Raw genomic sequence first — 13,055 nt, forward strand, 5'->3', positions numbered from 1 at the left:
TGACCTATAACTGTTGTTTTGCCAGCTTGGGAACCCCTTTTTCTTATGTTCTGCATTCAAAACCAACACAGCGGACTTGTGACCAAGTATCAGTTTGTGACCAGTTGGGAGAGAGAACAGGTTGTTTTTACCTGTGTAATAACACTGCAATCAATAACATTAACACATATAAACAGGGAAAAGAAGCCACAAAGAAATGGTCTGTGATTGTAACACTTCAACACACCTTTCAGTCAGCATATGCACAGAAGATATCGCCACTATCTCCACTTTATTATCAGTTCAGTGGTCCAAACTGTCTTGTGCAGAACTTAAAGTGAACCTCAGTGGTAATATGTATTTAAGTTATAACTTCTACATTTTTAACAGTTTTCTTTTTTTTCTTTTTTTTTTTTTTTTAAATTATTGCTCTGTAAACTCCTGGAATTGGACAAATGTGGGTAAGAAGTGCAGTAGCAGCAACTGTCTAATCCACCCTGGGTCATCATTATGAGTCTAACACATGTAAAACTACTCAAATGCCATGAACACAATGTTGCTAAATTGTTGTTACACCATGGTTTACAGTGTTACCACACAGATAGAAAAGATGTTTTTGGTATGAGCTTTTTTTTTCTTCTTTTATCTTTTTTCATTTTCTGTGGAATTCAGACACACCACACCCCTCACTGGCCATGTGATTTGGTCCTAACGGGGTGACAGGCCCAAAAACGTTTCCGTGGAGCAGCCATAAACATATTCCAATAGTTTCCTCCTCTCTTTGAGCTTTTTGTTTTCCATTGTTTATCTTTAACAGCATCCATGTTTGAGTTTTCCAACAGAGGCTGAGAGCAGTGTAAAGAAATTGGAAGTCTTCTGCTCTGGGTCATACACACTGACATGCCTTTGCTGACACATTCTTTATCACATGATATTGGAGGTCGTCGCCCAGAAAGCGCAAGTCCATATCATATTCAGTGGGTCTGCAGCAGGGTCCACTAACTTTGTGCCTTAGACCCCGCTGTTTGAAGCGTGTCCGAACCACGTGCTCCATGGCCATGTCGTAATTCTTCCGGGAGGCGGTGCATTTACCAGTACAGTAGTGCACCTTAACTGTCTCCCCGCTCTCATAGCCGAGACCCAGTTGACTCACTTTCAGGTTCAGTGTCCTCAGAGAGCATTGTTTAGGCCTGTGGGCTCTTTTAGTCCTTCTGGGCTGCTTCTTGCCAGCAGGCTGGCTTTTCGTTCTCTTCCTGTCTAGCAACGTTTGAACCACGTGTTGAAGCTCGCCCTCTGTGAAGCTCTGGAGCATCATGGAAACTGAAAATGAGGACAAAAAATCAACAGCAGCATTACTGACAGGTGGCAAATAGACACATATTCAGGTTTCTTGATAATTTTGAGGTAAATATTCACAACATTTATGAATTTCTACAGAACATACGGAGCAGATGGCTCACTGAGATACTGTTGGTAATAAAGGATAATAAAGGTCAGGTGCTAACAGCTGTACAAAAGTTTATTTTATCTAAGATCTTGATGGTTACATACTGTTCTCATAAGCAGCAGCGTGACAGAAAGCCTTATAATTCCATAGAACCAATTACACTGATGAATGCCTATCTTTGAAACCATGACAGAAGAAAAGAGAAGGCTATTTATTCTCATCTTATATAGTTTTTATTGCACTTATGGTGAGCCAGTGACCTATGAGGTGTCAACTGATGTGAGATATTAAAACCTGCTCTATAAACAACAGAGTCAGCTTGTAAATGTTCTGTGTGAACCCTGACAACCTTCTCATGAAACATTATCTCCTAGTCAACAAAGGAAGTAATCGTTCATCTTACACTCTGACAGGAGCGTGTTCATGTTGTTGTCTGCTGAGCGGATCTTCCTATGAAGTCCTCCTGTCTGCTGCGACAGTGCTCTTGAATCTGCTGAAGAAGGTGTTCTCGATGTTGATTCTGATGGCGAGGAATCTCTCGATGAGGGCGAAGATGCGTTTGGATGTTTTGTCTTGAGTTTAAACTGTCCAATAGTGGTCATGTTTCTAATGAGGATGGTGGACAGGGCTGCACCACAGAGCATGAAAGCAAAAGTAGCACCTTTCCATAACTTCATCTTAGAACGTGGAGGAGCATTGAAACTCTGTAAAAAGAAAGAAGCAAAAAAAGAAAAAAAGAAGCACAAACGTCAGGCATGTTTAAACAGTCACTCTTTCAATCATGGAAACCATCTTTACAGCTTGACACATTAAAGCGGACAGCCCTGTGCTGTAATGGTAATTCTTTCATATTTCTGTGACCTTTCCGTAACGTAAAGAGGCTTTACTTTACTCCCAGTTTACTTTTTCTGATCTGCTGTCAGCTCATTTTCACTCAAAGTGGGTTCATGATCCCAGAGCCCTACATCACTCGCTAACACATGAGAATCCAGTGTGTTTTTAAAGCTGTGTTGATGCAGCCTGTAGAGTAAAAAATATGACTGCAGCTTCATATTTTGCACCCTCCCTCTGTTTGACAGTTGTTACGGGTGAAATTATTATTATTTTTAGTTCAAAGATACCTTATGGAAATGATCATATATTACTTTTTTTTATTTTTCTAGAAGTAGATGTTCTTTTAAAGAAGGAAGAGACATTCCTGCTTTACAGGAATCTCTTAACCACACCTATGTGCAATGTTATGTATGATGAGACCTCAGTGTACACGTGCGCTTGTACATCCCTTTATGTTAAACAGCCCTTCCCTCTTTATAGGCACTGCAGCCACAAAAAGTCAGTGTGTTGGACTCCTGCTTCAAGTTTTCTTTTTGCTGCTGATATTTGAGCTGTGTTTCAAGCTCACTTCTTTGTATTTTTCATATCATGTCACAAGTGAGTAAAGCATTTCCCTTGAGCCGGAAATGGTACACTGGCAGCGACTAACAGCAAATCCAGACCAGCATCCCAAAGTGCTTTGCCAGACTGGATTTTGTAGAGCTTGCATACAGGCGGCTGGACTGTTTACAGAATTTTACAGATTTTTGTCTGGTTTATTAGAGAAACAAAAATCTCACATTAATATTTTCTGTAAATCTTCAGCTCCTGTAGATCAATTTAATCACAACAGCTTGCAAAAAACTGTCCAAAGTGGTAACATTTAGGTTTTCTAGTGGGCTCAAATGTTTTCAGTGGAGTAACTAAAGAAAAGAAAAGGAAAAAAAAAAAAACAAGTATAGGCAAATTACAGTTTCCACCGAATCTGAGTGTTTTGGACCACGCTGAGAGAAATAAAAACAAACTGCACACATGAGTTGCAGTGGTATAAACAGCATATAAACAGGTATAACCAGTCCATTCAGTGAAGGCGTGACTCATCACTCATAATTCCACATGGGTTTGACATGGTGAGGAGTCTCTGCACAATAGTGTTCATTTGAAAGTCAAACATGTCACCTCACAGCCTCATTTGATGCACAGTCTATGTAAATTAAATGTGGAACTGCAGGCCGGCTATATGTCTGATGTTGAGTCTCAGTGTTGTTTTTAACACTGAGAAATTTCACTCTGTTTCTGTTGGGTCCGCACAAACTATTCACATTAGAAATCGTTCTGTTACTGTTTTAAATGTGAAAAATTCTTTATATTAAAAGCAAGTGTCATATGGTATACGGCTGAGAATGAGATTGCTGTTTTTCTTAGTGTATTAACAGGTCACTTTGGGACATTTACTCATCCTTGGAGTTAGCCGTTTCACACAGCAGCAATGCTTTGGTGTCATCAGCTTGTTAGCTCTGCAGCTCATCTTGATAAAACAATTAACTCATCAGGAACAAATGAGGCCTCCACTATCTCTGTGGCTGACACTGGACAAACCTGGTTTCTCAAATACTGATCTCATGTCCCTTAAGACACTTTGATTGTCATAATTGCTCCACTCAGAAACACATTAGTTACATCTGCAGTCGATTGGCAGCAATAAAACTGCCAGGAAGCATTCTGCAGCTTGTTCAGATGGTCACAGAAGATTAATCAGTACAGACATTTAATATCCTCTGCTGGCCTCTGCTGCTGTGGACATAAATATACAGATATTGATAGGGAGAAGGGGGTACTGGTGTTTTCTTTGGAGAGAAATGGAAATTCATGGGGGGGGAAGCTGCCGTTTTCCAGCAAACAGAGAAGAACAGAGGACATAGCGGAACCCCAGAGGTTTCCAGCAGAAGGAAAACCTATTCTCAAACAGAGACATAAAAGCGCAGATGAGCTGCAAAGACAACTAAACCAGCTTCCACACATCCCCAGCATGTCTGACAAAGGCATTGTGCGGCGATGTGCCCATGCACGCTCCTTTGTGTGGAGACGATGGCCAGGTTGAATCTGTGAGGCCCACTTAATCTATTCATAAAGAGAAGAAAACTAAGTGAAAACATAGGAGTTTTCATGTAGGAATTTCTGTTTCCTGACTGAGTGGTCTGAATAATACAGCACACCTGATGCAAACTGTTCAGTATAAATCACCTGAAGTGCTACTTACAAACAGCAGCCAAGAAGATCATTAACATGTTCGAGGCAAACCATGAAAGTGAATTGTTTAGCCAAGAATTTTAGAAGTTTAGCTGAGTCTGTCAGAGTCATTCCTAAGACATGACATATGCTGCAACGCATGCATTGTCTAGTTAGAGCCCAGTCCTCAACCATCAGCCGAGCTCTTGTCGCTGACTCAAAGATCGCATTATCCCAAAGGATACAAAAAAATTGATGTTTTCAAGGAATAATTGGGTCAGTGGCCATGGTGCTGCTAAGCCGGCGGTAATGTAATTACAGCAGCATGCCACTCATGTCTCTCCACTAGTGCCAGAGGGGGAGACACTCAAAAGAATGCAACAGCCTATGGATGATGAACCAGAGATCTGTCAAAATGGAGATAAGGGGCATCTGTGGTTAGCAATTCTGAATGAAGCCAGCAGACAGGGGGGCTTTCTTGTCAGCTTGCTTGAATCTTGACCAATGTGGAATGACTGCAGTGAGGAGAAGATCACAGAAAGATGTCAATGAAGAGCTTCTTTGTGCTGGAATAAAAGCAGATAGCAATGTCTCTCTATTCTTTAGCATATATATACTATATATATATATAGTATTTATATACCCTAAATACAGCGTGTTTTGTTTCACACTCTGTAACTATGTGACTCACATATACCATAAACACACATAAGCAATTGCGTGGTTTCACTTTTCCGAAATTGTCTGACGCAGATGTTCTTAGATAAACTTTCCAGCCTTCCATTGTTGGCCAGACACACTCTCCTTTGTCACACTCCAATAGCACAATCACATGATAATCTGTTTTACATAATACTGCTGTTCTTTAATATCAAGAAATCTTCACTGTTCAAATCTTTGTCTGTTTGCCACTGTACAACTAGAGGCCTCTACTTACAGAACATTAGTGCCACACTGTGCGTTCCAGCTCTGCTCTACCCATGTGATCAGCTGTGTCTGCCTTACATTGAACACACCCCATAAATACCTGCAGTGAAAAGATAACAGCAGCGTAACAAACAGTGGGGAAGGCACCTACTGTGTTGTTGCAAGAAAACAAGGTGCTTTATGGTGTCCCAGAGAGACCTTGTCTTGTCTTTTCTCTCTTAAGTGAGCATCAGGAGGCCTGGGGACAGCTAGAGAGTGCTTGGAAAAGGTAATAGGGACATATTCCAAAGATCAGGGCGGGATTAGCACTAATGCTTCCCGGGTTTATCTGCAGTCACGTGGATAAACACCTGGCTGCAGTGTCGGTGGCGGAGCTCAAGTCTTGCTGCGTGTGTGTGTGTGTGTGTGTGTGTGTATGTGTGTGTGTGTGTGTCAGTGTTAATCCATCTGACACCTCAAACTCAAGGGTTAGGCCAGCATGTGGAGCCTAGTGAAAGAGAACAGACACTTCTTCCTCTAAAACCTGCACTGTCCTCAGAATGTTAGAATAGTGAAGGAGCAAAGTGGCTAACTTGGTGAGTTAAATCTGTGGTGTTGGCAGCATAAGGTTGTAAAATAAAGTGGGTGATCTGTGCCAGGATTGGCTGCTCTAAATGCAGCCTATGCTCTAATGCAAAAGAGAAAGACTGTAATTTCGCTGGGCAGCCACATCAGTTGGCTCAAGCTCTGTCAACCAGCAACCAAACGTTGATTAAAACAAAGCGTCTTGTTTCCGAGAAAGCTGCTGTTGAATATTGAGAGAAAAAGCATTTTTGGGAAATGGCAGAGATAAAATTTTACATTCTATGAATTGCATATCAGTTTAATTAATTAATTAATTTACTTTTTTTTATTTGGAAGGTCTAATATCATGTCCCATGGATCAAAACGGAAACACCAATTAATCCCGATTAATCCAGTGATTTGATGGCCCTTCACAAAATGGTACAACTTAAACTTGTTGCCTTTTAGGTGGCATTAATGTGGTGTAAATACACACTTATAGATGGACATTTGACACATGGGGCTATAATGGGAATTCCTAGGTTTAGCTCTGACAGCATGTTTAAAATAGCCCACTTGACACACAAAGAGAAGTTACATGACAGTTGGCAGGGCAACGTGGTCTTGCTTCATCAATATTTGTGAGAGAAAGATTGATGTTGTCTGGGCTACTTTTTACAGAGTTTATTAGCTGCTATTCTAGCTGTTAATCTATCCATGCCAGATCCTCTTTTAGCAGAACAGCATCGCCTCTAAACCCACGTTAAACATGTCAATGCTTCTGTTTCAAAAGGTTGACGGCCATCTGGCACATGTTGAATACCACTTTCAAATGAAAGCAAGTACAAGCAAGCACAAACATCTGAAACATGAGTTTGACAACACTTATAACCTATGCTTTATGCACCTTTATTACTATTATGCACAAAGTGTTTGTTTTAGCAGGAAAATGAAAAAATAAGATGGAAAGATGACACATTATGAGGTTCTTTGTGATTTCAGCTTTAGTCATAACCAGATTTGGAAGTTTATGAAAGTTAAATGACTCAGTTGACTTTGGGCTTAACCTCGATCCGGGCTCTCAGGACACCGCAGATACAGTATAATCTGTACCTATGATATAGGCTTAGTGCAAAGGGGATCATCACTTCAGTAAGTATTATTAAGTTTGCTCCTCTCAGAGTACCTCTATGTTACTGTGAGCCTGATCCGCTAAATAATTTGAACTATTAAAGGTGACGCTAGAAAAAAACTAATCTCTGACATAATAAATGTAAAGAAAAATATTTATATGAAAACATTATTTCATTAGACACTTAAGTGGAACAACTTACTGTAAAGAAAACCAGAGTATTTATGGAGCAATTATGCATACAAATGAAGCAAACCAGCATATTAAGAGTGACAGGAAAGAAAAATACCACACAGACAAAATAAACTTGTCTTTGTGGTTTGGGTAAAAGAATTGTAATAATAATTCTTTTTCTTGTTTTTGTTACAGCATGGTGGCATGCACCTTGTAATCAGTGGTAACCACTCTGCAAACATTTCGTGCCAGGCTGCAGTGCACTACTGTCGTGCGGTTCCAGCAAGGGCCGCTTGTTGATACAGATAATCCAACGTGTGTTTTCTGCCACTCAAGCACTTAGTGAGGCATCTCTGTCAGCAGCACCCAACGCCTTCCCACATAAGCTGCCAGCTTAAACCAACAAAAGAAGATGCGCTGTCCTTACCGTTCGGCCGGCTAATCCAGACTTAGCTGCGTGGCGTCGTCTTCAGCTGACCTCCTCAGACAAGTGCTGGCTGGGTAAGTCCATCATCATCACTGGCAAGGAGCGAGGGCAGGACTCCTGATTCTTGTCATTAAAATAATCGCAAGCCCTTGCCCTGCAAGTACGGGAGATGTCCTGACTTGATTCAGGTCCAGGATGTCTTATTCTTTTTTCATATTTACACTTCCATAGAACTCTTTTAGGTTGCAAAGATCAAAATCAACATTCCTCTGATCGAAAGCAGCCACCTTGTGCCACTCAGGTTTATCCATTCAAAAAGGTGATGAGTGGATGACTTAGCCTCAGTTCAGCAAAGTCTTGAGAACGCGCTCCACCATGCAGAACCTCTGGTCTATTTTTCAGAAACTTTAACCTAAAACAGAAGAATGGAGCAGTACTGAGGTACAGTGGCATGCAATAAACAGATCGCACAGATGTTTTAACTTTTATCCCATCTGTTGTGAAACTCTCTCTCAGACCACTTTATCTCCCTAGAAGCAGTGCTGATGGAGGGACAATACACATCTCCTTACCAGCAGCAGGTCTTCTCTTCGGCTCCAGGGAAGGGAACAATGCGGGTCGAGAGGATGGGTTAGGGTGAGAAGGGAGAGCGTGGTTATCGTAAGTGGAGCACACAGCTTCTTTCTGATGCCTCTGCCTGCCTCCCACCCCCCTCCCCACCTCAACTGTTGCTCCTCCTCCATAGTTGTGCTTGTGGGCCGAGTCGGATTACTCCTGATATGTTAATCTTCCTGGCTCTAACTCCAGGAGCACTGAAGGATGCTTTGGCCTGAGCAAGGGCTTACATTCACCTTCTGCTGCAAGAAAGCCTGCCATCTTAAGCAGGCACTTGGTAATAGCCTCACTTTGGGAGATCAGTGCCCTTGGAAGGGTCTGCTGAAGCAAGCATCTTCCAATCTTTTATGGGGAATTAAGAATGTTTACAACCGGTGTGAAAGGTGCTAAGACAACTTTAACCCCATTTAAATAGAATTATCACAGCAGAGGTATTTCATGATTCAGTCTACAGTTGGCTGGGGATAAAACGACAAGTGTTATTGTTGAAGATCTCAGATTCTCCTTCAATACAAACCAGTGTTTTAGCCCTTGAGCCCTGGAGCAGCAAATGAGGAGCAGATGGCTGTGCTTTTTGAAGGTATCAGGCCCTCCAGACTGCAATCTAAATAAATACCCTATCCCCGGAGGAAATGCGTCAGGTGTTTGGGGTCAGTAATGTATAAACAAATGCCAACCAGTTTAGAGATGAGCAAACTGATGGACGACGCAGGGAAGAGGTAGATGAGGTAGATATATACAAAGCCTCACAGGTGCTGTTTGAGAGCATAAAAGCTGCTAAATTAAATCTACACTCTTGATCCAGAGACAAGGGTCTGGAATAGAATCCAGAGCCATAGATTGTAAAAACAACAGCCATGTGTTGTAGAGAAAAATTAAACCAGCATCACAACAGGAAGCAAATAACAAAAAACTCATGCTGTTAGAATGAAATGTAACAAAAATCTCATTTTAACAGCATGAGTCATTCTGACATCCTGGGGCCAATTTGTAAACAAATCAAGCTTAGAAAAGTTACACTAGTAAAACTGAAATATGGCTCGGCACTAACTTTCTAGGAGTCAAAATTCCTTCAGTGTGGAGTGGGAACAAGTAGGAAAAACCAGAGGAATTTTGTGTCATACCAGTGAGGTGACAGTATTGACCTTAAAGGCAGATTTCTCTCATAGTTTAAAGCAGGAACAACTAAAGCGTCTCTTTTTACAAGAGATGATTTCTAGTCTTCAAAGATTTTGGTGATTAGCAAGTGTGAAATCACCTAGATTCCCACTATAAAAACACTCACAGTTTTGTGTCTTGTGTTTTGACATACAACTAAATTTCAGTCCAGGGAAGCATATCGTTAGCTTCATAGCATAATTGCCTAAGTCATATTTGAAGGTTTTCCAAGCAATGATTCACAGTCTATCAGCAATATTAGCAGCGCACAGTTAGACAGATATAACAATTTAGCTGAAATGTGACTTAGGCAATTATGCTATGAGGCTAATGATATGTAAATGCATAATTACTTCCAGTTAGCAGGCAAGATTGTACTTTTTTAGCTTTGATAAAAGTCTATCAGCACAGAAACGTTTCCTGACATGAGGCAGAAACATTTCTTCCCTTTGTATATTGTTCACAGATGTGTAGTTTTCATAGCCCAGCCCTTTACTGCATTTAAAGTTCAACAGCTGTTAATTGCAAAATCAAGTCAAAGACAGCAAGAGTTAAACACTTGATCTGTATACAATGAAAGCTCTCACTCAACAGCTAAGATTACATTAGTCACAATGATACTATGACATATGAACACACACAGACAAGAAAAGAAAACAATAAAGTATGTTTCCAATCTTGATTTGACTGAATCTCAAGCACAGTGGATTGAACCTTTTCCACTGGGTGTGGATAAATGAAGAAACACATTCTGTTTAGGTTTGGGCAAGATTTTAAGGAAGCCCTCAATCAGTAACACTATAAACAGACCATTCCAGTCGAGGTGTCATTAGAAAGGCTGGAAATAAGGTACAAATGTTTCTGCTCTGCTCGTCTTGCACAATATGCGGTTCAATGATTGGACAAGTAACCCTGCGCCAAATGTCATCTCGGGAAGTGGAAAACTACTTTTTAAAGAAACAAAGTCTAAACAGGCATTTATGAAAAAGATGCAGACAGACAATGAGGGCTTTTTCAGAGCACTTCATGTTTCTTTTTAGTCTGAGAAAGTGGTAACAAGGTAAATTCATCCTGGCCAAAGAACAAATATACAGAGCAAATTTGCAGTTGTGACCAGACAAGCTGAAGCCCCAGAGGTGCAGAGGCCACTCATGTTTCCAAAGAAAGCTCATATGCCTTTCAAACATTATCACTTCAGCTACTAAATACCCCTCCTCAGACTAAAATGTTTTCTTCTACCTAATATGTATAAGCTTTTCTATGTATTCATGTCCACAACTACATAACCCTGCGGACTCACAGAACAATGTTCAGAGGTAGTCATGTGAGCACAGTTAAATGCTGCCCTCATCTGTCAGAGGTTTATTACTACACACTACCAGGGTTAAACACACTCTCATCAACAGGATTTTGTTGTTAATGCAGATGATTTTATTTATTTAAGCTTTTAAATTTCTGCAGCATTTTCCCATAAATCAACCGATGGTGCTCCATCCAAAGAGTTTAAGCTCTTTCACTGGCATTAAAACCCTTTGTTTCATCAGGACCAAAGGGCTGACGCAGCACTCTTTGTTTTAGGCAGGGGCCATTCAGGTGTGTACCCGTTTTTGAGTTAAAAGCTTTGGCTGCAGATTTTCGCTTGAGTACCCATGGGCTCCTGGAGCTCTCTTTACAATCTCCAGAGCATAAGCTTAGCCTACTGTACCTTTGGATCGGTCCACAGGACTGGCTGTAGCTGTTAAAGACTCCTTGTGTGGAGTAATTTGAATGTTCTTGAAGCTGGTATGTGTCTGGAGTTTCTCCAGAACCAGTAACAGTTGAGCAAGGTTCCTGCTGGATTAAGTTTGTGGATATTTCAAGTGGATTTTCTTGGATGTCCATCACGAGTTGATCCATATCTTTCTCCTCTGATGGTACACATTTGGTGAAGTTGTGTGCTGAATGGCTTCCCAAAGGTAACACACACAAGCCCTTCCCATTAGACTTATCTTTTGCTGCTTTCAGGGTATTGTAGGCCCTCCGAGTTGCCTTCAAACTATCAAATTTCACCACGGCACACAAATATTGGCCAAGCTCTTTGTAACGTTTGGCATAACATTTCAGCTCTTTGGGAAGTTCTTCTCCAGGGTGCAGGATCCAGACAGAAGTGCAGCCGCTTGTAATGCCAAACTTTTGGAGGATCCTGAGTAAGAGCACAGGATCCTCGGGACCTTGTCCTGCTCGGTTTTCTCCTCTCTGCTTTGCAGAAACGTCCCAGACAAGGAGGAGCCTGCTTGTAGGGGAACACAGCAGCCATTCGGGAAGTGGCTTTTTGCGTCTCACTTTAGTGCATTCATCATTCACCTCCAGAAGGTCTGAGCACTCTGCAGCTGCCAGAGTCATGTACCAGTTTGTAGTCAGGGCCTTTATCTGCAGCAAACATTGACAAAGTGGATTGTTTTCATTCAAATAGCTGCAATTCATAGACCACACAGAGCACACAAAACGTTGTTTACCTTTTTCAAACAAGTGAGAAGCTTGATATTGATGTAGCCCATTTTGTTCTTCTGCATGTGTTTGAGCAGGAAGCCGTCCTCTGCCAGGTGACTGTCGGAGAACATTTCCTCCAAGAGAGTTTGAATCTTGAAGCAGAGCAGCTCATCTTCACAGTTTTCATCCTCTTGGACAGACTGGGCATAAATTCTATGACACATAGCCCATAATCACAATAACAACATCAAAAACTGTAGATCAGTCAAGCATATGTTTTAACTTTTCTTACCCATTCAGATCACTCATGGTATCTCCTGCAGTATTAGTGTAGTGATGATAAAAAAGATGCTGAACTATACCACTGTTTTAGTTTTGGCTGTTTCCAAGTAATGTAAATACAAGTGTTCAGCAAAACCAGTTGGTTAGATTGAGTTAACGCTGCTGGAATCAATGCTGCTATAATCAATGTGTGGAAAATGTTGTCAGTTGTCACGGTAAAGATGTCAGTTGCTTGTGTGGAAACAAAAACAATATTTTTTAAAATGCCACAACCAACATTCCACACAACACAATGCAGCTTCAACCAAGAACCTGCATTCAAAAGAGTTTATTCTGCTGTACGTGAGCTTCATGTAGGCATACTATTTTATTAGTGCTAAAGCTAAGCTCCACTCTGCACAGCAGAGATAACAGCAATGTGTCAACACAAAAGAGCTGTGACATCATTATGTGTGCACATTTCTGCAGTGCAGTTAAGAGCCTAGAGCACAATTAAATCAGAGGAAATATGATGCTGCTTAACTCCCACACACACAAAACTGGATATATCAGCTTTTAGGTGTAAAAAAGCAACAAAACTGTCCTTTAAATCCAGCTTTATATACTTTTTGTGTTCTTCAGTTAATTCATCATCCTCAGCATGTAACTGCTACTACATGGTAAAGGCTACAAATGCATCACTTACATGAAATCCTATGTTTCGGTCAAAATAATTTCCATCTATTTGATCGATGGATGATAAAGACAACAGCGTAACCCTCATCCTATAGTTACATTACATTAGCAGGTACTGATTTAACTTTGTGTGTGATTTCTATTGAGAGGGAGACTGAGTGTTACTGAGGGGAGCAGAGATGATG

General features: G+C 41.0%; 2 protein-coding genes across 2 annotated transcripts; both read right to left on the minus strand.

Moving 5' to 3' along the window:
* Positions 1-359: 359 nt before the first annotated feature.
* LOC121643870 (neurturin-like) lies at positions 360-8,342 on the minus strand. Its single transcript, XM_041991457.1, has 4 exons — positions 8,244-8,342; positions 7,672-8,083; positions 1,830-2,130; positions 360-1,299 (listed from the first exon to the last, which is right to left on the minus strand). The coding sequence occupies exons 3-4, from the start codon at positions 2,101-2,103 to the stop codon at positions 866-868; spliced, it is 708 nt and encodes a 235-aa protein (XP_041847391.1). The 5' UTR covers positions 2,104-2,130; positions 7,672-8,083; positions 8,244-8,342; the 3' UTR covers positions 360-865.
* Positions 8,343-10,878: 2,536 nt separating this feature from the next.
* On the minus strand, positions 10,879-12,465 carry LOC121644771 (la-related protein 6-like). The gene is made up of 3 exons (XM_041992952.1): positions 12,206-12,465; positions 11,940-12,126; positions 10,879-11,853 (listed from the first exon to the last, which is right to left on the minus strand). The coding sequence occupies exons 1-3, from the start codon at positions 12,220-12,222 to the stop codon at positions 10,948-10,950; spliced, it is 1,110 nt and encodes a 369-aa protein (XP_041848886.1). The 5' UTR covers positions 12,223-12,465; the 3' UTR covers positions 10,879-10,947.
* Between the last annotated feature and the right edge of the window lie 590 nt (positions 12,466-13,055).

Source organism: Melanotaenia boesemani, chromosome 8, assembly GCF_017639745.1.
Source record: "Melanotaenia boesemani isolate fMelBoe1 chromosome 8, fMelBoe1.pri, whole genome shotgun sequence".
Lineage (NCBI taxonomy): Eukaryota > Metazoa > Chordata > Actinopteri > Atheriniformes > Melanotaeniidae > Melanotaenia > Melanotaenia boesemani.

What these genes read in the sequence shown, in the direction of transcription:
- LOC121643870 (XM_041991457.1), bottom strand. Translation starts at nt 2,103, where the DNA reads ATGAAGTTATGGAAAGGTGCTACTTTTGCTTTCATGCTCTGTGGTGCA. An exon ending in GAACACGCTCCTGTCAGAGT is followed by an intron (nt 1,300 to 1,829) that starts GTAAGATGAACG and finishes CCTCATTTTCAG; the next exon opens with TTTCCATGATGCTCCAGAGC.
- LOC121644771 (XM_041992952.1), bottom strand. An exon ending in TTCTCACTTGTTTGAAAAAG is followed by an intron (nt 11,854 to 11,939) that starts GTAAACAACGTT and finishes TGTTTGCTGCAG; the next exon opens with ATAAAGGCCCTGACTACAAA.